General features: G+C 37.6%; 1 protein-coding gene across 4 annotated transcripts in view; it reads left to right on the top strand.

The window, feature by feature from the left end:
- The window catches only part of UGP2 (UDP-glucose pyrophosphorylase 2), a 56,909-nt gene that overhangs the window by 8,520 nt on the left and 23,110 nt on the right, over positions 1-25,279 (top strand). For all 4 annotated transcript variants that reach the window (XM_059943229.1, XM_059943228.1, XM_059943227.1 and 1 more), the window contains exons 2-3: positions 7,706-7,833; positions 8,681-8,788. In XM_059943229.1, coding sequence (XP_059799212.1) covers positions 7,720-7,833; positions 8,681-8,788 — 222 coding nt within the window. In that variant the 5' untranslated portion in view covers positions 7,706-7,719. The remainder of the gene's footprint in view (positions 1-7,705; positions 7,834-8,680; positions 8,789-25,279) is intronic.

Below are 25,279 nucleotides of genomic sequence, written 5' to 3'. Positions count from 1 at the left end.
AAATAGTCATACTATAGTTTATAAGCTAAAATAATATTAACTTTAATACTGAAAGATCATATAAAATTGTACAAGACCAACTAATCAATTTTTCTTTATGATTGAATGACACGGACTTTATTTTTCTGTGTTTTTCCTAAATGAAGCTAAATTTGAATATATAAATTGCCCAATTTTGTTTAATCACTAAAGTTAGTGAAAACATTATGGTGACATTTATACACAGTAATAAAGATTGAAAGGAAATTTAGAGGTCATTTTGTCTAAACTGCCTACAAGTTTGGAATTTCTTTGGCCACATCCCTGATACTTGACTGTTAAATCAGCCTCTGCTTGAGAAGCCTTAGGTACTTCAGGTACTCAATACACAGCCCATACTTTTCTTAGCCCTGCTTCTCCATGACTGGAAATCATAGCTCTTGAACACTTTCTCTTTGGCCTTACCGGGTACTACCTCCACTGGACAGGACTCTACCTTCTTTATACCCAGTACATTGCAGTATCATAATAGGCTCTTACTCATTAATTTAATAAACATTACTTGAGTATCTACTATGTTTCAAGTTCTGTTTTATGAATACATTGGGTATACAGTGGTGAACAAAATAGATACAATATATTCTTGGATATTGTTGGGTAAGATATACATTGAATAAATTTTAGAAAGTATGATGTCATAAAGGGGAGGTTCAAGGATCTACCATATGAGCATGTAATGGGCAACCGTGCTTAGTTTAGAAAGATTTCTAGGAAGAGATTACATTTAAATTGAACACACAAATAATATATTACTGGCTGTTCAAACCACTAATATGAGGAGTTAAGTCTTGATCTCCAGTATACATTATCAGGTGCCTGTACTGTGCCAGGTGTTGAGGTAGGTGTAGGAAAAAAAGTTGAATAACACTATATGGCTTGTGCCCTTAAGGTGATACAGACAGACATCTCAGCAAAGAATTAAAGTTTTGGGGGTATTTGATATGTGTCTGATACAGCGCAGATTAAAACCTCCACGTAGCCGAGTTGTGGTAGAAAGGAAGGCCTCTTTGAACGTTCAGAAGCCACCACCTAGAACGCTAGGAATGCCACCTCCAATAGCAGATGCTATTCAAGTCACAGAGTTTGAGCTCTTGGGGGCTGAGGGATCAGGGAGTTTCCCGGGTGTTGGGATGATTCTCATGACTTTGGAATTCACAACTGGGCCTTTAATTTCTATTTTTCTCTCCTCATTTCTGCCTACCCTTCTCTAAAATTTTTGAATTACACTTGAGATATGTGTTTTGGAACAGTCTTATAATAGGATGGTTTTAATTTCATAGAGCAGAAAAATACCAACTCAGTTGGCTTAAAAAATGAGGGACTTACATCACATGAATCTTGAAGTATGATGTTCCAGGGTTGGTTGATTCCATGCAAAGACTGCATCAGTCTTTTCTTCCTTCTCTTAAGTATATTTGTCTCGTTCTTGGGTCAGCTTTCTTCAAAGTCACTAAATTGCAGAAGAAACTGAAGGTGAGGGGTGGACGCATACTCATTGTGGCCAGGGATGGAAAAGGTACTATGTTTTCTCAGGTGTCTCTTTTTTCAGTGAGGGACGCCTTTATCCAACGTCCTTTGCAAACTATATCTTTGTTGCTTACTGGCCAGAATCATTTTATGGTTCACATTTAAACCAATCCCTGGGAAGGCTTTAGACCAGTCTGGGCCTGGTGCCATTTCTGTAGGCCTTGGGGCAGAGAATAGATGACCAGAATAGCAATGGGGTAGGAAGATGATTGCTGTGCATGGCTGATACAAACATGTTCAAATAAATGGAGTAGAGTCTATATCAGAGCTACTCAAGGCAATACTGGCTGCACTCATTTATTTGAAATGCATATTCTCCTCACTCCAGACCCAGAGGCAGAATCTCTGGGAGCTTGCCCAGGAATCCTGTGTTTTAACAAGCCCTCCAGGTGATCTGTATGCATATTAAAGTTTTAGAAGTACTATTGAGACAGGAACTTGGAGCCTTTAGGCACTCTGCTTAAGCACTTTCTTTAGCTTTGGCTACTCAGAAAAGTACTTCAGCTTGGCTTTTAAGGTATGCCTGGCTAAGGAATTTGCATTTCTTTCCCATCAAATGAAAATCCCATCAAATGGAGAAGTGACATGATTAGAGTTGCAGTTTAAGGGAATGAATTCATTCTGCCTGGTACCACCAGATTAGAGTGACAGATGGGTAGAGTAGTTAGAAAGCTGTTGTCATCATGACCAGGAGAGTGAAATTAAAGTAGCAGTAGTGGGAATGGAAAGCAATGAATGGAATGGTGGCAATTCAGTTAGGAAGTTTGGTATTGGATTGGATGTAATGTGAGGGGAAAGGAGGGAAGAGCCAACTGTGACTGAGATTTCTAGGTCACCTCGGAGTGACTAGGAGAATGTTAATGCCATGGGGTGCCGGGGCGGGAGGGGTGGAGGCAGGGAGATGAATTTAGTTTAGATGATGAGTTTTGTTTTGGACATGTTGAGCTTGAGGTACCCAGCTGGGTATCCAGGTGCAAAAGGTCTAGAAGGCAGTAGGGAATGTGAGCCTGGAGCTCAGGAAAAAAAGATCAGGATGAGAGGCATGTATTTGGGAGTTATCAGTAAGGAGATCGATAAGGGAATAATTGAGGGGGAAAATGGTCTGAGGACAGAATCTTAGGAAACCCAGGGAGTAAGAGAAGAAAGAAGGAGCCAGTTATGGAAACTGAGGCATGGTTAGAGAGGTAGGAGAAGATGTAGGATAATACTGGGTAGCTGAATCCAAAGAATAAGAGCTTTTCTAGAGGAATATTCGCAAACAACTGAGTTTAAAGGACTGCAGTAAGAGTCCGGGAGAGGCTGGTTAGCTTTAATAAGTCATAAGTCTAGTCAGCATATGTCCTCGGCTTTATTCATGGTTATTTCCAGTTGCCACTACGTTCTTAGAGTTTCATACTTATTTGGCTCACAAGTCATTTCCTGGTTTAAGATTAAGTGAGCGTGCCAATTCTGTGACTTTGGGTACCTTTCATTGTGGGTTTCCAAGGAAGGTTGGGAATAATCAGATCTAACGAGTGGTGGGAGGTGGCCTGGGAGAGAGGGCTCCTCACCTTCTTAGTTGCTGTAGGTGTTATCTCTGGCCTGCTCCTTGTGAAGCTAGCTTTCTGCCTTGGAATGTGAAGTTGTTTTGTTTGCCAGTATCAGGATGTCAGGGAAGGGTATTATGTATACTTCTTAGTTGCTGAAATGGATAAAATGAAATACCTGAATTAAGAAACGAAAACAATCACTTGCTAGATTGAATGTCTCCTACTTCTCAATTCTGTTCCTTTCCGCCTCCTCTTCTCTTCCCCTCCCCCCTTTTTTGGCTCCAGTTGGAGAGGGGAAAGTTGATGATGTTGAAATCTTAGTTCTCGTAAACAGGAAAGAATTAGGAAATTGAGGTACGGAATAAGCTTTAAAAAAGCTACTGCTTGTTCTATCCCCAATTTACTAAATTGTCATTAAGTCGACTAAGACAATTATAGTAAACCCAGTTTCATGTGGTAGGGAGTTTCCTGTCTGTTCACTGGGCATAAGAAGACATTCTGATAGACATGCTTTCAGAGGAGAGTGTTATTTGGGGATTTTGTGCCAAAGATTAAAGAGAGCCAGACTAGGAGGGAAAAAATGAGCAGGATGTTTCTACCTCACTGTGGTGGAATTGGGCTCAGAATAAATTGGCTTTGCTTCCAGCATTAGCCTGCTCTGTGACCTTGAGTAGATCATTTAACTTTTCACCCTCAGTTTCCTCATCTGTAAAATGTTGAGGGTAGATTAAATGCTCTGTCTCGTGTCTAAAAATGTTTTGATTTATGACTGAGGTAATGAAATGTTTGATTCCTAAAACGCTCTCTCTGTCTAAAGTGGAGGGGGATCAATTCTCTATTGCTAGGAAGTGAGGTGGTACAAAACATCTTAGGAGGTTAGAAAGCTTGCATTATTCAGTGGATTCTTTAATTGACCTTCCACTAGAAACACAGCTGCCATTGCCAGAAGTGTAACCTGAGAATGTTAAGTCCAAGAAAGCTTCTGAGTTCTATACTTCTTTTCCTACCAGAAATTCCAGACCTTTCTTAAAAAATTCAGGATGGATAAAAGAGGTCACTGCAAAGGGAAATGGTTTCTAGCTCCATGCTTCCTAGTCTGTGCCAGGTGCTGAAGATTGAAAATTCTTTATTCCTTAAAAGCCCTTACTTATTCTTTAATCACTTAAAATCAGAACTTCATAGTAGCACTTTGCCCAGGGGAAGGGGAAGGAAACAGCAGTGGAATGAGGTGGAAGAGGTAATAGGCTTATAACGTTCTTTGTTGTAAAAGCTGTTCAGATTTGTAAAGGGGTAGAAGGAATACAAATTGTTCTTCATTTGCATTTGGTGCTACATCAAACCAATCAAAGTTAGGGATATTTGTCACAACTCGAGTTTTGTTTTTTTTTTAAATTTATTTATTTATTTTTGGCTGCGTTGGGTCTTCGTTGCTGCGCGGGTTTTCTCTAGTTGCTGCGAGAGGGAGCTACTCTTTGTTGAGGTGAGCGGGCTTCTCATTGCGGTGGCTTCTCTTGTTGCGCAGCACGGGCTCTAGGCGTGAGGGCTCAGTAGTTGTGGCTCGCGGGCTCTAGAGCACAGGCTCAGTAGTTGTGGCACATGGGCTTAGTTGCTCCGCGGCATGTGGGATCTCCCCGGACCAGGGCTGGAACCCGAGTCCCCTGCATTGGCAGGCGGATTCTTAACCACTGCACCACCAAGGAAGTCCCTGTCACAACTCGAGTTTTAATCTGTGTCTGGGTTTTTTGAATCTGTGTCTGAGTTTTTTTGAATCTGTGTCTGAAGATTGGACCTGCTGCAGCTGGCAAAGATACCATGTAGTATTAAATGTGAGTCTTTCAACTAACCTTTCTTTGCTAGGCTTGGAAGGGAGAATAGTAATATGGGTTCTGTGTGTTTTGACCTTAAATCACATACATTGATAGGTTGTTGTTCTGCAGAGGGAGTCTCTAAAATTTGGTGTTTTGTTGTTGTTTTTTTTTTTCCCCTGGGCTGTTCTCATGTCTCAAACAGCTACTGCAGTTATTTTTAAACTTTGTAGTTACATTTAATTTTATCTCACATTTGTTATTTGCCCAGAATATAAAGTAAGTTAAATGTTTCCATCACTATTTGTAGGAATGTGACTGTGCATGCTGGCCTTCAGGATCTGACTTCAACAACAAAACAGCAAGTCTTGTAGATGTTTTTGAGTCTAACAAAAAACTTACTTTTAAAATTGTTGTATAGTTACTTTTGATCTATTTTAATCAGTCTGTGACACAGAATCAAATGATATATGTGTTCTTTAGAGGTTTTATATTTAGTAGATTTTTCTTCCAAATCAATTCTTAAACATTAATATGGGAGTTGGTGGGGGACTTAACGTGTGACAAACTTTAAATTACAACTAAGTCAGTCAAAGGATGACATGTATGGTTGATGTCACATTAACTCTAGTTTAAAATGTTCTGTAGGAGTTTTTAATTCCCTGTCATAGTAATGATAGTAGTGCCAAACCCCGAAGTGCATTGGGCTTGAACCTCTGAATGCTGTGGACCCATTAGAAGACTGTTTTTTGATTGTCACAGATTGTACTGCCTAAAAACATTCTTAAGGTGATTGTCTTAAAAAAAAAATAAAAGCTCTCCAAAGACAAAATAGGAACAATTATTATAACAGAAAATAATTATGGTCGAAATGTCTGTGGTTCCTTGGGAATGCTGTGCTTTTTGTGTTTTCCATCATTAGTGCAGTTTGAATGAATGTATATAGTTCAGAGGTCTTCGTGTTTGCATTTTAAAATTAGGTAAATGACCTCAACTTTCAAGCTTGAATTCATTTTTAATTTTAATTTTATTTCATAAAATGTGTAGACAGTTACCTGTTCTCTGCATTTATAAGTATAAACAATATGTCTGTTAATTCTGTAATTTTTATAATTATGTAACTCCTATCCTTAAAACATTTAAAGTAAACCCTTTATGTGCAAAAAAAAAAAAAAGTTATGCTAACGTGTTCATCCATTATCATCATTTTTTACATATTATAATCAAATTGCTACTTACTAGTTGAAACATATCTTTATGTTTATGGAACATACAGGTGTGTGTTTCTTATGATGTTTCTTAGCTCACAAAGAAGTTATTTATGAACTACAGTGTGGGTCATTTTGGTAGTTTTACTGGAGTCCATAAACTTAAGCCTTTAAGAAAAGCACAGTTAGAAAACACTATTTTAGGATTGGATTGTGTGCTTTCACCAAATTCCCTTGTATTTTTTTTTATTTTAATGTGTTGGAAATTGTGTATGTACTTTTTTGTTTTGAAGAGCTATGATAAATATCTAATTTGTTAACATTTTTCGGTGTTTGGGAAAGGCTGTCTACATTAAATTACCTCAGGAATTACATATTTACTAATTTTTAATAGTAATTTACTAATTTCTGCTCTCAAAACTATCTTTAAAATATTGATTATGTTGCCTTTAATTCTGTCTATATGCTTCCTTCTGCCCAGATAATAAATGAAGGAATTTATGGTATGTGGGAGTGTTTTTAGCTATATTGAAATATGGTTTTGCTAAATTAACCAACATTTGTAGAACTAACTAGCTATCAAAAGAAATGTTTGAACATAAGCTTCAAAAATACATTTATAAAATAAGATTGAGTTAGGTATTGAGGATAAGGAGGGGTGAACAATAATCCGATTGTTCCTTATTTTATAAGAAGTAGACAGGATAATTTCTGTCTAGATAATGAAGTATATGAAACAACCTTGTTGGCATTTTTCTCCTAAGGTACTTGGGCCTGGGATGTTTTCTTTTTCTGCGTTTTTCTTTGTTTGTTTTCATCTAACGGGCATTTCTGTCACCTTTAGTGAGATCCATCTGTCACAGAGGTGCCCAGCTATGCCAGAAGTCCTGATAGGCTTGTCCAACACACATGAGCATTGAAAAGTTTGGCTGAAATTAGGAACCAGAAACAGGGAGGCAGCCCTGTGCCCTTTTCCTTTTAAAATGAAAATTTTGATGCCAGGAAAGTAGAGGCACTTTGGAATAGCCAGTATCTCTCAAGGGGTTCTTCTTTAGGGAGGAATATGAACTAGAGTGGCTCCCCTTCTAAAATGGAAAGGATTCCTTAAATTTTTCATCTGTCCTGGAGGAGGAAGGAGTTAGTTTGGCTTCAATTACCAAACCCTTCAGTTCTCTTATGAGGCAGCAGTTCCATAAGGACAGGTTCTATAAAATATGCCCTTATTAATGTTATTCCAGGTGTTCTCATTTTTTTCCAGCTTTTACAGCTAGGACGGAAACATCAGCGGAGATGGAACTATATGCTCAAATGAAGATTAATCCTTTTACTTCCACCTGCTTCATCTCTCCAAAAGTGTTTAGTATTTTAGATACACCTGTAAAGCATATAGATGTACCAAACAGTCAAATTTGAGTGCATATGATTATTGAGTCATAACTAGTTGACAATGCTAAAATCCTTCTGGAGGTTGATGGGACCAGAAGATTGAGCCCTTTTCATTTGCTGGCACACCAGAAATAAATTGGTTGTGGTTTACCAGCTGTTTTGAATGGTTGTCTGAGTTCTCAGTCTGTGGTTTTTATATTTTTGTTTTAAGATCTCAGCAAAGCAATGTCTCAAGATGGCGCTTCTCAGTTCCAAGAAGTCATTCGACAAGAACTAGAATTATCTGTGAAGAAGGAACTAGAAAAGATACTCACCACAGCACCACCACATGAGTTTGAAGTAAGGACCCTATACTGTTTTTGCTTTCATCCATCTACATACTGAGTTGCTATTGCTGCTACTGATCATCTAGCCTGAAATAAGCACAAGATGTAGTGATATATTCAAAAAATTAGGATTGCTCAGTAATTAAGGATTTTCAATATTTGCCCATTATAAAACCATTGTCTTTTTTATTTTTTAAATTCTGGTAAGTTTCTAAAGTTTGAAAGAGTCAGAACAAAATTACAATTTATGTGATCTGTGTTTTGGTATCATTGGATGGAAAAATGGATACCATTGTTCAGTTAAAATTGTGAGAAGTTAATTGATCAACCTTATATCCTGCATGCCTTTTCCAAAGAGCCAGTTCTAACAGAACTGTGCTACTCTGACAGCTATGATAGAGGTTTCCCAGAATAGGCAGGTGTTTACTTTTCTACTTATAAATCAATAGATTATCCTTTTCATTTTCAAATTTCAATTTATACTTAATGTTTTGAGGTTAGCTGTTTTTTGCTCCTTCTTGTTCTTTTGGTGAAGATTAATTGTCACTTAAAAGAAGTAGAGAAATACATTGGTGAGTAAATGTAGGGAACCAGATGGAATTCCCACAGGCCAAATGGTGTTCAGATTACATGATACGGGTGGGAGATGGGGAGATTACTTGTATTCCTTTAAGTGTGGTTCCTATTAGCTTTTTTTCCTCTTTAGTTTTAAATTGGGGTGTAAAAAAAGTCTCTGCTGTACTCCATGTTTTAAAGGTATAAGAATTTCACTGAAAGGTATTTTAAATGTACAATATATGTCTGTTTTTATTAAATATTAAGCATTCTGCTAGTTATAACAACAACTTCTATTCTCATAGCACACTAAAAAAGACCTTGATGGATTTCGGAAGCTATTTCATAGATTTTTGCAAGAAAAGGGACCTTCTGTGGATTGGGGAAAAATCCAGAGACCTCCAGAAGATTCGGTAAGTTCTGGATAAAATGTAGGAAAATTTAAGGTAATTTCAGACACTGGTTTAACTTTTGGGGGTGGGATACTATAGGGTACCTGTAGGAACCATCAATTCAGACATTGAAACTACAGAGATAGCCTGCTACTGCTTTCCTTTCTTTTGGACCCATCTATCCAGTCCTGCAGAGCACTTATGAAAGTCTAATCTCCCTATGACACTACCTCATAACTTAACATCCTTGAATATGAGGCAGTTCTTTTGTTCAAACACATGGTAAGAGCTTCATTATGTTTTCTTCCTTCTATCTCCAAACCATCTGATTTCTCATTGCCTATAGGGTCATGTACAGTCATTGTCAGCTACTTAAAGCTCTCCCTATGCTTTCAACCCATCTTTCTAGCTGTATTTCCCTTGCCTGCCTTTCTTGAACCAACCCAGCATTCCCTTCACATGCATAGTATTTCCCTGCTTCTAGACTTCTGTGTATGTTGTTTCCTTGGAATGCTACGGGCTCTTCACCTCTCAAAATCCTGCTCATTCTTTGAGGCTCAGTCTAAATGCCTCCACCTCTGTTGTCAGCTCCTAGCAGAAAGCTGCACTGAAGAGGTGTAATGTGGTAGTATCGGAGGTTCAAATCCTAGCTCTACTGCTTTTGAGCTTTGTGTAAAATGAGAATGATACCAAGTGCTTTCTGTACTTCACAGGGTTATGAGACTCTCTTAAGAAACATATGGAAACATGTTAAACCATGAAACATTTTGCAGATGTTCGTGGTTATTTCTATCATGCTGTGGTAGTAAGCCAGCCTAATTAGTAGCAGTTGTTTGTATGCATGTGTTGTCTTCTTACTAGTCTTTGAGGCCAGGAGACCACGTATCCTGAGTTGAATGATTGATCTAAGTTAAGTGATTGTTTCAGGGACAGGTTTGGTTAACACAGTGACCTTTCTTTCCTTTCCTGTCAGCAGTTTTGACCACTACTGCTTGTGGCATTTTTCACTGAAGGTAGAAAAGGCTTGATGGAGTGGAATAATTGTATGTAGATAGTTTATCTCTTATGTATCTGTAATCTTAAATAATCTAATACTGGTTTAAAAACAGGGCTGTTTTAAGCAGGAGTTTGGCAAACTACTGTCTGAGGGCTGCACCACTGCTTGTGTTTGTAAAGTTCTATTGGGACATAACTGCATGCATTCATTTGTATACCATATCTGGTGGCTTAAGCTAATGGAGTCCCTCGTATTTCTTCTAATGAGAAAATCTTAAATGTAGTTCCTGGTGAAGAGTACTTTTTTTCCTATATGTGAAAATTGTCTTTCAGTTATAAAACTTTTAAAAATTATAAATTACATGCTCATGGTAAAAAAAGAAAACAACAAAGAAAAAATAAATCCCACCTAAGCATTCACCTTGAGGAGTCTCTCATTTTTGATGTTGAACTTAAAATTCCTCTTGTCTGTAGTGATTGCCAATTACAGTGTGCATATATATATATATTTTTTTTTTTTCTTTAGGGTCTTCTATTTTAGTCTTTGATTTCCTTCACTCTAGTGATGTACTGTGATTTATTTTTCTGCTTTTAAGTGGTAGAATTAATCAGATTTTCTCCTGAAAAATTAATTTAGAGCAATCTTCTGGATAGGTATATAATTTTAAAAAGGAACTAGTTGTAAATTCAGTCAGATTAAAAAAAGAATGTTTGGGAGTAGGCCTAAAATTATAATAAATTTATGCATTATGTATTTTCCCACTTTAAATACTTAATATTTTTGCTAGGAATTTATTCCTAGTTGAAATGACTTTACTTTTCTGATTAATGACAGACCTGGGGATAAAGGTGTGGTTTTCTTCTTAATTCTTGCAGACTTGGGAATTTTTTTCTCATTACACAAACTTAACCTTTTGATGATAGAGCCTACCTTGAAGGAAGGCACAAAAATTTATTACTTTCAGTATATTTTATGATTCAGGATTCTGCTTTGCCAATGGAGAAATCTGCCTTTGTGTATTTTGAGAGCAGATTATGATACATAGTAGGGTTTCTTGGCGTGGGGATTGGAGTGGGGGGGAGGAAGCAAGTAGAGGGATCAGAACCACCTAGGGATTTTTCCATTTCAGCGCCACCATTCCAAACAAGGTCTTGACAAGTCCTTTCAGGAGGCTATGCCCCTGCAGTGAGCTGTAGTTACTGATAGGAATGCTGAATTGATATAGAAAAAAAAAAAAGAAAGAAATAGAATATAGAATTCTGGATGTAATATGATTTTATGAAGTCTTTTCTCTTTCTGTTTATAAAAATGTAAGTCTCCATTAAAAATATGTCTTTATTTTATTTTATTATTATTATTATTATTTTTATTTATGGCTGTGTTGGGTCTTCGTTTCTTTGCGAGGGCTTTCTCTAGTTGCGGCAAGTGGGGGCCACTCTTCATCGCAACCACTGCGCCACCAGGGAAGCCCTATGTCTTTATTTTAAAGCCTAGGTTGTGAGTATCTTTTAAAAAATGTTCTTATAATCCGATGTGCCCTTAATGTTGAGGGTTTTGAAATGCAGAGGGAAAAAATAAGTTTGCTCTTTTAACTATGTTATGAGCTTCTTGAGGGCACAAATGTGTCGTATATACTCTATGTTAACTATTAGCTTTGGCAAGTAGTTCTGAGCATACAAATTATAGGTTAACATTCATTCACCTTGCTTCGCCTACACTCCTCCGGCTCCCTCCCTCTCCCCCTGACCCCCAGGCTTTTTACTCTCTGGTCATAGAGGTTATATAGAGGTCAGTTTTCCTTTCAAAACATAACATTATTTAATGAACATAGGTTTTGTTCGTTTTTTTAAGCATTTTTTAAAATTTATTTATTTAATTTTGGCTGCGTTGGGTCTTCATTGCTGCGTGCTGGCTTTCTCTAGTTGTGGCAACTGGGGGCTACTCTTCGTTGCAGTGCGTGGGTTTGTCATTGCGGTGGCTTCTCTTGTTGTGGAGCATGGGCTCTAGGTGCGCAGGCTTCAGTAGTTGTGGCATGCGGCTCAGTAGTTGTGGCTCAAGGGCTCTAGAGCGCAGGCTCAGTAGTTGTGGCACATGGGCTTAGTTGCTCTGCGGCATGTGGGATCTTCCCAGACCAGGGCTCGAACCCGTGTCTCCTGCATTGGCAGGCGGATTCTTAACCACTGCGCCACCAGGGAAGCCTGGACATAGGTTTTTTTTTTTTTTTTTAAAGCTTATTTATTTATTTATTCATTTATTGATTGATTGATTGCTGTGTTGGGTCTTCGTTTCTGTGCGAGGGCTTTTTCCAGTTGCGGCAAGTGGGGGCCACTCTTCATCGCGGTGCACGGGCCTCTCACTATCGCGGCCTCTCTTGTTGCGGAGCACAGGCTCCAGACGCGCAGGCTCAGTAATTGTGGCTCACGGGCCTAGTTGCTCCGCGGCATGTGGGATCCTCCCAGACCAGGGCTCGAACCCGTGTCTCCTGCATTGGCAGGCAGATTCTCAACCACTGCGCCACCAGGGAAGCCCTGGACATAGGTTTTTATTTTTTATTTTATTTTTTATTTTTTTGTAAATATACTCCTTTTTAATTTTTTATTTATTGATTGATTTTTTCTTTTTTTGGCTGTGTTGGGTCTTTGTTTCTGTGCGAGGGCTTTCTCTAGTTGCAGCAAGCGGGGGGCCACTCTTCATCGCGGTGCGCGGGCCTCTCTTGTTGTGGAGCACAGGCTCCAGACGCGCAGGCTCAGTAGTTGTGGCTCACAGGCCCAGTTGCTCCGCGGCATGTGGGATCTTCCCAGACCAGGGCTCGAACCCGTGTCCCCTGCATTGGCAGGCAGATTCTCAACCACTGCGCCACCAGGGAAGCCCAGGTTTTTATTTTCTAAATGCAGGTGATACTGTACCCTCTTAACTAAAAAGAAATTATTGTCGGAGAATAGCCATTTAGAGTGACATTTCTCATGTCATCCTTGCATATAAACGTTGTTATAACAGAGGATCTATATTTTTGTGTAGGAGTTGGCCACATTGTTTTGTAAATAAAGTTTTATCAGAACACAACCACACTTACTCATTTACATATTGTCTATAGCTGTTACAATGCTGTGATACTACAATGACAGAGTTGAATAGTTGTGATGAAGACCATACGGCTTACAAAACCCAAAATACTTCCTTTCTGGACCTTTATGGAAAAAGCTTGTTGACCCCATTTTAGTGTATTTATTTTTAGAAGATCTTCAGTAGTTTACTTCTTTGGTCCCCAGAAAACTGACCTCAAATGCCTTTTTCAATTCAGATGATTACATTTTAGGTAAAACTATTTTTTCGTAAATACTAGATTGGAGGATATACTTATAGAGAGACATTGAAATTTTATGTTGTCAAGTTTTACTTACTCATTCTTGCCTACTGTGTTGAATACTTCATTTTAGCTCTGTCAGTGAGCACATATATATATATTTTTTATTGAGGTATAATTAACATGCAACATTTTATTACTTTCAGATGTATAACATAGTGATTTAATTTAACATCTGTATGCATTGCTAAATGATCACCACTGTAAGTCTAGTTACCATCTGTCACCATACAGAGTTAATACAATGTTATTGACTGTACTCTCCATGTTTTACTTTACATCCCCATGACTTACTTATTTTATAACTGAAAGTTTGTGCTTCTGGATCCCTGTCACTCATTTCACTTCCTCCTCCCCTTTGGCAACCACCAGTCTGTTCTCTGACATACATGTTTTTTTTTTGAAAAGCCTATTGAGCCCATATTTTATTGAATTATGCTTAGAAGAAGAACGCAATTTATGGAGTTATGCCATAGATAATGCTCTGCCCCCATTTTGTGAGTGTTAATCTTGATTATTACATTCATTTAGTTATCTTGATATTTAGTTACTTAAGGAAAGTTTTTAAAAAAATGTATTAAGGTTAATGTTTTCGACTAGCAAGGAGGGACCAGTCAGCATGTACAGCTTCATTGGACCATTTAGTTGCTTTCTAGAGAGGCCGTAAGAGTGTCTTGTTCCTCACCAAGCTTAATGTTTGAGCTTAAGTGTTGAGGATGGAGAGGGATGGGAAATAGATAAAAGAGATGGGAAGATACAGAGCCTACTCAAGAAGGTACTGGGACTGATGGGTTCTTTTGAGCCCTAACTTAAAACCTGTTATCACCTGGCTGGCCATGACCTCTGGTGACAATAAAGTACATTATCATTTATATGAAAAATATTCTCTAAAGAAGGCTTTTTCATTTAGATAGGAACACAAAGTCCCTGGTTGATTTATGATTGTCATTGTTCTTGTTTTAAAGTCCTCAAAAGGGTGAGGGTGTATTTGTGAATGGGGAGGAGTTATATAGGGTCAGCTCTTTTTGTTTGTTTGATTGAGACAGAGAATTGGCATGAAAAATATCATCAATGTGGTATTTAGCTTCAACAGATTTTTTTTGTTTTGCTCCACAAAATAACTGAGAGCTTTTCTTACTCTTAGTCTTATCAGTGCAAAAACATTAAAACGTGTTTAAATATAATAATAAAGCATTCTGAGAAAGTTACAGTGTACGTGTACAGAGTGAAAATACAGATTTTTAAAATTTGTCTTTTGGAAGGTGAATCATAATATATTGTGCAGCTAATGTTTGCACATCTTTTTTGAAAGACTTACTGGAGACAATTTGGCCAAGGATCTACTGTGATATGACACAGGATGGTTTGCTTTGAGCATGGTGAAGATTTCCCAACTGTAGTCAGCAGCTAATGGCAAAGCCATTAGAGACTTGTTTTGCGTGTGTGTAGAGATAGTATTAGATCCTGTAAAGAAGATGTGGTACATATATACAATGGAATATTACTCAGCCATAAAAGGAATGAAATTGGGTCATTTGTAGAGATATGGATGGACCTAGAGACTGTCATACACAGTGAAGTAAGTCAGAAAGAGAAAAACAATGTGGAATCTAGAAAAATGGTACAGATGAACTGGTTTGCAAGGCAGAAATAGAGACACAGATGTAGAGAATAAATGTATGGACACCCGTGGGGGAAGCAGGGTGGGGGGTGATGGTGGTGGTGGGATGAATTGGGAGATTGGGATTGACATATATACCCTAATATGTATAAAATGGATAACTAATAAGGACCTGCTGTATAAAAAATAAAATTAAATTAAAAAAAAAAAAAGATAACATTAGATCCTGAATGTAAAAGTATTCCACAAAAAGGAAATAGGTAGTAGCATTTAAGGAAATGGTCCTGGGGACATGGGTGGATACCAGAGAGCCTCATCTTTTCCTTGAAGTAAAATTTTTTTTTTGTTTTAAATAAATTATTTATTTTTGGCTGCGTTGGGTCCTCGTTTCTGTGCGAGGGCTTTCTCCAGTTGCGGCGAGCGGGGGCCACTCTTCATCGCGGTGCACGGGCCTTTCACTGTCGCGGCCTCTCCCGTTGCGGAGCGCAGGCTCCAGACACGCAGGCTCAGTAGTTGTGGCTCACGGGCCTAGCCGCTCTGTGGCATGTGGGATCTTCCCGGACCGGGGCACGAACCCGTGTACCCTGCATTGGCAGGCGGATTCCTAACCACTGCGCCACCAGGGAAGCCCCTAAGTAAAATTTTAAAATGGTAATATATAGAATTACTAATCTAATCAAAAATACTAATACTAATTTAGCAAATATTGCTAAAACTCATTCCCTACCTTTTGATTCCATGATGAATTGAACAGTCTTTAATTTTCTCCAGGACTACGTTCCTTCACATGCCTTTATATACAGAAAACTTATTTCAGGAAGGGGATGTGACTAAGGGGGCTGACCACAGGCCTATGAGTCTTACTTCTGTTCTGGTTACTTATTTATTATTTTACTTTAGAAATAGTAATAATAAATATGTGGCCACTTTAACATCAATCCCATGGTTGACTCTGAGAGACTCTAGGTAATAGTGTTAGACCAGGGTCTCTAACCACTCCCCCTGTGTCTAGAGTTGGGGATGGTCCAATCCCACAGAATCGAGTTCCTTGGGAAAATTATAGCATGGATATAGGTAGTAGTACCACTCCTCTGAACATTACCATTCCCCTCTCCCCAACCCCCATCATACAGAGAACCTTTTTGGACCTTGGCTCATGTGTTGCAAGGCCTAATATAGATCAATTTATTATTATACTCTCCAAGTGTATATTTTATGTAGGCATTTTGTGTCTTATAATCAGATGAGAAAAATACATCTGTGAAGTTCTCCTATCCCACATCTTCATCTGTGGTACAACTGTGAGGGAATTTCCATTATTTTTATTTAATACAGGACAACCCTGAACCTGCAAGATTGGTACTGGGAGAATTTTTTTTTAAAAAAAGAATGGGTGGCCCATACCTACCTCTAATCCTTTCTGCCCTGTAATTCCTTGGGGACATTTTACTAATTCCTTTTCCTTATTCTAGATCAGATGTGGACAACTGACCCTCTGCTTATCCCATTGTATAGCCAAGATGAAACTGGAGTAAGTTTACACTAGGCATCTGAACCCAGGAAGTCTCTGCAGGGATTGTAGGCCCTAGATAGATTTTTTGAATTTATAGGTAAAACTGTATAAATGTACATTTTTTCAGAGTGGACAGAAGTACTGTTTTAGAATATCATTCAAGAAACGTTTATTGGGTGCTTCCTCTCTGTCAGGAACTAGGTGCATGCTGGGACTACAAAAAAATAAGTCTTGGTCCTTCTTCAGCATTTTGGCCTTGAGTTTTAGAGGAAATGGATCCAGAAACAGCTACCTATGAAATAGTGTGAGAAGCAATCCATAGGGTGGATGCTGTGGAAGCATCTAACTGGCATGAGGGCTCAGGAAAGACTTTCTGGCATTAAGATAGACTCTTGGGGTAACCTTGAGACAAGACTTCTCTGAGGAAGGGAGGAAAATCAAAGAGAAAAAAGCTTTGAACATAATAGGAGTCTAGAAATAAACAGGTTTATAGCATTTAGCTTGTTCTCTGGTTGTGGAACGTATGGTAGATGTGTCTGCTTCTCCATGTCTAGAGCCAGAAGAAAGGCCCTGAGAGAGCCAGATGCTGAGTCTCTTTGCCTGACATTGCAGCTCCTGTTGCTGGCTGAAAACCTCAGCCACTGGGTTACACGGGAGGAATGTCAGAAACTACAGTTTCCATTTAAGAGAGACACTAATGGTGGAAGATGGGAACAGAATTTAAAAACCATGCTTCATTATATGCCTCAAACAGTTTGCTTAGATTTTTCAACAGTGTAAAACATCAACCCAAATAGTTAAAAGATGCTATTCTTAAAAGCAAAAATAAACAAATGGGACCTAGTTAAACTTAAGAGCTTTTGCACAGCAAAGGAAACCATCAACAAAACAAAAAGACAACCTACAGAATGGGAGAAAATAGTTGCAAACAGTGTGACTGACAAGGGATTAATCTCCAAAATATACAAACAGCTCAAATGGCTCTATATCAAAAAAACAACCCAATCAAAAAATGAGCAGAAGACCTAAAGAGACATTTCTCCAAAGAAGACATACAGATAACCAACAGGTACATGAAAAGATGCTCAACATTGCTAATTATTAGAGAAATGTAAATCAAAACTACATTGAGGTATAACCTCACTCTGGTCAGAATGACCATCATCAAAAAGTCTACAAATAATAAATGCTGGAGAGGGTGTAAAGAAAGGGAACCCTCCTACACTGTTGGTGGGAATGTAATTCGGTGCAGCTGCTGTGGAAAACAGCATGGAGTTTCCTTAAAAAACTAAAAATAGAGTTACCATATGATCCAGCAGTCCCATTCCTGGACATATATCCAGAGAAAACTATAATTTGAAAAAATAACATGCACCCCAACGTTCATAGCAGCACTATTCACAATAGCCAAGACATGGAAACAGCCTAAGTGTCCATCGACAGAGGAATGGATACAGAAGATGCGGTGTTTATACACACACACACACACACATGTGCACGTGCGCACTGGAATATTACTCAGCCATAAAAAAGAATTAAATAATGCCATTTGCAGCAACATGAATGGACCTAGAGATTATCATACTAAGCGAAGTAAGTCAGAGAAAGGCAGATATCATATGATATCACTTATATGTGGGATTTAAAAAAATACAAAGGCACTTATTTACGAAACAGAAATAGATTCACAGACATAGAAAACAAACATGGTTACCAAAGGGGAAAAGATGGGAGGGAGGGATAAATTAGGAGTTTGGGATTAACAGATACACACTACTATATGTAAAATAGGTAAAAACAAAGTCCTGCTGTAATATCGCAGGGAACTATATTCAATACCTTGTAATAACCTTTAATGGAAAAGAATCTGAAAAAGTGCATGCGTGTATATATATGTGTGTGTGTGTGTGTGTGTGTATATATATATATACACGATTGAGTCACTTTGCTGTATACCTGAAACCAACACAACATTGTAAATCAACTATACTTCAATTAAAAAAAATAAGTTCAAGGTAAAAAAAGATGCTTATTCTCGTTTTTGTTTCTTCACTTGTGATAAACTTTATAAGGTTAATCAGCATTTTAGCTGTTAATGGCTTTTTTTTTAATGTTAGGTTGATTAAGGTATAATTTACATACAGTAAAATTTATTCTTTTTAATGTAAGTTTTCTGAGTTCAGAAACGCATACAGCCGTGTAACTACCATCATAATCAAGATATAGAACTTTTCCATTATCCCCAACAGTTCCCTTGTGCAGCTTTAAAACGTGCTTCCTCTTAAACCCTTGTAGGGCTTGATTCCCACTTTACTTCTTTCCTTAAACACACAAGCTAAGCAAATACGTATCTTTCTAAAGTATTGCCTTTTCCTTCATTCAGAGTTCTCCAAAGAAGAGGTCAGCCTAGCCTCCACCCTCAGTTTTGTTTTTTTTTTTTAACATCTTTATTGGAGTATAATTGCTTTACAATGTTATGTTAGTTTCTGCTGTATAATAAAGTGAATCAGCTATATGTATACATATATCCCCATATCTCCTCCTCAGTTTTATATCAGTTTTATATCTGGCCTTTCTTTTAACCTTTGTTTTCCTCCACCTGCTCTTTAATCTGCTGTAAAACTTTTTTTTAATAGCCTCTGGCCTTTCCCCCTGCCCCACCTTCATTTCTCCAGGGCTGCTCCAACAGTGTGAATTATATAATTAAACTAACAATGTACACTGCTTTAATCACTTTAATCACACTGCTATTTAGTACCTTAGAGTTTAAAGCTAGTATGCAGCATAAATAGGATTTGATGTTAGAGGCTTCAGTGTTATTTTTTAGGAAATTTAGGATTGTCACAGTTATTTTGAAGCATCTTTTGTCCACAGTTAGACTAACAGGAGGGTTGACTTATAGGGGAAATGTATGGTTATTTTAGTGAAGAGCTAGTCCTAGTCACATAAGCAGATTGGCTTTTGGACTTCCCATATCTTCTGTTAGAATTCCTTTACAACTCTCTGGTCATCTTCCTTTGTCCTTTCTAATCCACACTGAAGTGGAATGTTCTTTGAAAACTACCACCCTAGCTGATAAGGATATGGGCCAAATGTCTCACAAGGTTGACTAATTTTATGATTTTAGCTCACTTCTATAAAAGGGTGATGAACATATACCTGTTTGTAGTATTTGAATTTTTTTTACCATCTGTATATATTACTTTAACAGTTAAAAAAATATCTAAAAGTCTTTGAACTTCCTAGAGTATCTATAAAAAAAAAATCTCAATTATAGTAAGGGTTAGGGAGCAGTTGGCACTTCTCTTCAGTTACCTCCTACCTTGTAGGATCATTTGCCATCTGTAATCACTCTGTTTCTTCTTTTTGTCATTTAGGTTTTCTGTCAGTTCTCTTACTGTCATCTCTTCTCTAGTTTATCAGGTTTAAAGTATACAGTTGTAATAAGACTATTATGATTTTAAATCTCTTCAGCATTTTGGAAGTCGCTACAATTTTTTTCTTTATTATTATTATTTTTTTTTGGCTGCATTTGGTCTCAGTTGCAGGATCTTTGTTGAGGCATGCGGGCTCTTCGTTGCGGTGCGCAGGCTTCTCTCTAGTTGTGGCGTGCCGGTTTTCTCTCTCTAGTTGTGATGTGCAGGCTCCAGAGCGCGTGGGCTCTGTAGGTTGCGGCACGTGGGCTCCAGGGCTTGTGGGCTCTGTAGTTTGTGGCACACAGGCTCTCTCCTTGAGGCGCACAAGCTCAGTAGTTGTGGCGCAAGGGCTTAGTTGCCCCACGGCATGTGGGATCTTAGTTCCCTGACCAGGGGTCGAACCCGCGTCCCCTGCATTGGAAGGCAGATTCTTTACCACTGGACCACCCAGAAAGTCCCGGAAGTTACTACAAGTTTCAATGGGAGGGCAGTAAGTATGGGACTTTGAGAGGCAAAAATATTAAGGGTAAGAAACAAAATGCTATAGGTAGGTAAACACATGAGAATTGAATAAGTTAACAAGTTACGACATGTGTTTAAATAAGCTTTAAATTTTAGAATAGTTCGATTTTTAGAAAAGTTGCAGAGATTCACTGTGTTTTTAACTAGAAACATTATCAAGCTATCTAAACTAATTTTTGTTACCCGTATTCATTTTTAAACTTCCTGCTGAGTCAAAGGAAGCACAAAATAATTGCTAAAAATGCTTATGGAATGTTTTTTCCATGCTCAGAAAAATAAATAAAAGATAGCTGAGAAGAAACATAGAAATGCCAGAGGGGTACCTATGACTAGACTAAATATGGAAAAAGGCAGAAGTAAGCCATTAAACAAAGATTTCTTTTTATAGAAAGGCTTGTGAAAGACAAGTGTCTTCATTGTATATAGTCCTAAAGCCCTTGGGAGATTGGAAAGTTTTCTGTTATTTCAAAAGAGCATGAAACAAACACTATTCCAAATTTTTTGTTTTTTAATGAAGCAAAGCATTAAAGATTTTTCATTTAAAAATTTCATAAAAACCTGTGTATGCGCAGCTCTGTATTCTGTAGTTAATGCTTATTTTCAATGTTGGGGTGCTTATGTCAGATGTACTGAATCCTTTGTGACCTCATTTAGTATTCACAACAGACCTAGAAGATAGGTGCTATTATTATGCTCATTTTAAAAAGAGGAAACTGAAGTTCAGAGTTAGTAAGTCGTCTAAAAGGAAGAGCCCTGGTATGAACCAGGTGGCAGGCTCCAAAGACCTGTTTCTTTCATATCCTTTAGTAACAATAATGGAGCTCTTCAAGGAGTACAGCCCTATTTTCATCTCTGGTGCACAGAATGGGGCCTACTTTATGTGCTTATCAGCAACAGTAATAAGAGCAATAACAGCAGACATTTATTCTGCGCTGATGTGCCAAGCACGTTCTCAGCTTTTCACATGCATTTCCTTACGTGATCCTCAGATGACTCTAGGAGCTCGCTGTTATCTCTGTTTCACAATTGAAAGCTCTGAGACTGAGTGGTTTACTTAACTATTAAGTAAGTGGCAGAACCAGAATTTAGGCCCAGATCTGCCTGAGCCCAGGCCCTTAACCACTCTGGTATCTTATAGAGCAATCACCAGTTGCCATCCATGTTTGAAAGGAACTTGAAAGTCTTTAAAGCGTGGCTTTTCCATCATTTCTCCACCTTTCCTTGAGTAGAACTGTTGAGTAGGCTCCACTCCTTCCCTTAGAGCTTCAGATATCCTCACTTGACTTTGAAGTTCTAACAGCAACACATTTAACAAATATTTATTAAATGGGTACTGTGGGGTAAGCATTTATCTAGGCATCGGAATACAAGTGAACAAGATAGACAAGGGACTAACACTCAGTGGAGCTTCATTCCGGTAGAAGAGAGAAAACATAAATGTGTAAAGAAATAAGATTATTTTAAAAGACTCATTTCCCATCGCTGCTGTGCTGGCCCAGGTTCACCTCAGCAGTCACATCTCTCTCCTTGGCTGAAGACAAGGATCTCCTTTACTCATTACTTTTACTCTACAAATTTATCAAATATCCACTATTTTAATTATTGGGAATGCAAAAATAAAGACAATCACTTCTCTTAAACACCTTACAACTTAGTGCAATGCTTCCCAACCTTTCCCATGTAATGACATACACAGAAAATGAATGGGGTAAATACAGGAGGCTGTTTAAAGCTGGGAGGAGGGCTTTGGCTGCCTCAGGGTCTGTGTAGCTGCCTGGAGGGCTAAAGGAATCAACAACACAGGCATGCAATAGCAAACCAATTTTGAATTTTTGGTTTAGTGGGGAGCTGTTTACACAAAGTTACATTTATAGTACAATGGGATAATAGCTATGAAGGTAGTTTCAGAAACAGTTCACTAACACACTTCCCTCCTAGAGCGATTAACTGGTGTTCTCTGTTTTCTTTGAATGCTTGGGTCTACTCTTAATCATCCTAAGTTCTTCTCTTACTAAGTGGAGTGGTTTGTTCACCAAAACTTAATAGTGTTTGTTCCCAAACCTGTTCATACTAGTTATAGTTTTGTAATGACATAATGAAATTAAATTTTATGAATGAAATGGGCTTAAAAAATTTATTTCCATGAAAATTGAGTTGAACGCTTTGAGAAAGTTGGATAAAGATGAGTAGCCAAAAAGAAACAAGGTATTGTTAAATTAGGTGAGGGCGAGATAAGTATGAATCTTCTGCATGCGCATTGTTTCACAGTTGACTAAGATCTTGGTCCACTTTGAAGAAACGAAACTGGAAATCACAGATGGTATCTTATTGGTGTGGTTTACATAAGTTGACAGAGCTCTGGCCAGCAGATCCATACCATACCAAAGGAAAAGATCTCTGTGAACGATTGTACTATTACTTGTAAAAAGTTGAAATAGTTTAGGTATCTAAAACTCTTTCATTGTTCTGTGTTTGAACTTGTTTTTTAAATCTACTATCTACCTATCTAGAACGTTTTAGATAAGTGGGTTTCTGGTACATGTAGCAAGTGTAGCAGGGAAAGAGCAGTTGGGGAGTTGGAAAGTTCTAAGCAAGTTAGGGATGAAGAGGTGACATTAGAACTGAGTCTAGACAAGGTAAGTAGGGACCATGTCTGCAGTTCATTGTCGATTTGGAGGGATCCATTTGGCTGAACTAAGAAGATGCTGGAAAATATAGGAGATGAGAGGTTATATAGCAGGCTTTATATAGCAGGCTGGTTGGAATGTGTTTTTAGGAGGTAAGTGAGGAGTGGCTCTCTCACTCTGAATTACATAGGAAATTCCGGTTTCTTATAGTTCTTGGTTCCCACTGAAGAAATGGCTACTTTTAATTTTTCCTGTTTTGTTTTTCTTTTTTCAACACCCTTTATCAGGGCTAGCTGACTTCCTTGCAGCTTAGCTTCTATACGTTAATGATGTATATTGAGCAATTTTTTATAGTTTAAAATCTCTAATCTCATGATATTGAGCTATAATATTCTTAATCATATACTTACTCAACAGGTATGTGAGAAATTACCGCATGCTCAGTGTCAATCATTAATATATTCCACCATTACAAAACCACCTCCCTATGTATACTGAATTCATTCTGCCTTCAGTGTTCTTAACAGTTTTTTTTTTTTTTTCCAGTTTACCTGTAATAGCAGTGAGGTCAAGAATACAGACTCCAGAGTTTTAAATCCCAGCTTCATTACTTCTTAGCCACGTAACATTCAGCAGGTTATTTAACTGCTTTAAGCCCAGTCTCCTCACTCATTAAAAGTAGACATAATAAAAGTAAGATTTTAATGAGTATTATTGAGAATGCATGTAAAGCACTTACTATGTGCCAGGCACTCTGATAAAGACTCAGTAAATGTTTACTATTGTTGTTATACATTCAACAAATATTTACTAAGTACCTCTTAGATGTCAGGTGCTATCCTGGACACAGTAAAAACAACAGAATTGTATTAAGGTTACAGATGGTATTTTTTTTTAAGTTCTGTAACTTTTCTTATTTAAATATTCCTTGTCTTTGGTTATGAATATGTATTTGTTATCAGTATATTTAATTTGATATCTATTTCATTTATGATCATGAATACTTTAAATCTTTCTATGTGTCTTATTTTTTGCAAAATATTCCATCAAGTAGGTGAGCCATAATTTACATCCCTGTAATTCCCTTGTATCAAATGTGTTGGTAGTTTGCAATTTTTGTTGTAATAGATACAGCTCATCTATCTCTAATGATTTTTCCTGATTGCAGAGATAAATTTTAGAAAATTCTTTAACTTTCTGGATTACAGGAAGTCTGTGCTCCTTAGTAGCTGTAAGGCCAGTGGGGATAAACAACATAATGTTCTCCGTTACGAAAATGATTAGCTGTACTATTCTGTTTTATGAGTTTTATTGAAGATCCATGTAGTGAAAGCCCCAGGGTGGTATATGTAGATTGTCTTTAACCAGCAACTCCGTCCATGTTTATAGATTTTTTATCTACTAAACTCAAGATAGATGTGAAGGCTTGGCCTTGTTTCAGAGGACTATCATAGCTATTAAAAGAATTGGGCACCCATTCTCATTTTGTGTGGACATTTAGGTATTTAAAGGATTTGTGTGTTCATTGTGGGGTGTAAGGTTTAGTGAGCAGGGGAAGTTTTGCAGAGCGTTCTTGGCATTGGACTGTTAAAGCTTAGGTGAAATTGTAGGAAGGTTGGTGAATGATCATTATAAGATTCTTTGATCATCTATCATTGGGCGTGGCATAAGTTGGGATGTTTTTTCTTAATTTTTTGATGGTAGGAAATAAGATAATGAATCTAACTCATCACTTGAAGGAAATATAGTAATAAAAACAGTTGATAGAAGTGTGAGAGTTGGGAGTTTGTACAAGTGTATCAGTGTGTGTTACTTCTGGAAAGTCTCCTGTAGTTGGGCATGTAGGTTGACTCTTACTTTTTTCCTATTATGAAAACCCTGTAATGAATATACTTATATATAAATCCTTGCATCTCAGAATTATTTCTAAGAAATATTCAGAAATGGTGTGTTCGGAGGATATAAAGTTTTTAAAGTTTCTTATTAGACATTTCAAATTGCTTTCCAGAAAGTATACCAGTTTGCACTCCTATTCACATTAATTTATTGGATCAACAGCTATATTTTGAGTGCCAACTGTATATTAGTAGAGAACCATACTGATAAAGCCTTACCCTCATCTAGTTTTTAGTTTATAATCTAGTGGAGGCATGGACAATAAAAGATATGTAATGTAATTTCAAGTAGTGATAAGTGACATGAAGAAAACAAAGGTAAGGATATAGGGAATGAGGGAGTAGAGGTAATATTCTAGAGAGGGTAGGCAGAGAAAGGAAAGGCCTCTCTGAATTAGCATTGAGTAGAGACCTACAGTCTATTTTATTGTAGTCTTGCTACATTTATTAAAGCATTGAGTATTATTGTTTTAAAAAATACTTGCCAGTTGAGATGAAAAATATTTTAAAATTTTTATTTGATTATTAGGTTGAATTTTTTCTTTGGCTTATTTGCG

The sequence above is a fragment of the Balaenoptera ricei genome, chromosome 13 (genome assembly GCF_028023285.1).
Source record: "Balaenoptera ricei isolate mBalRic1 chromosome 13, mBalRic1.hap2, whole genome shotgun sequence".
NCBI lineage: Eukaryota > Metazoa > Chordata > Mammalia > Artiodactyla > Balaenopteridae > Balaenoptera > Balaenoptera ricei.
Note: the sequence above shows the minus strand (reverse complement) of the source record. Positions and strands in the feature narration are given on the sequence as shown.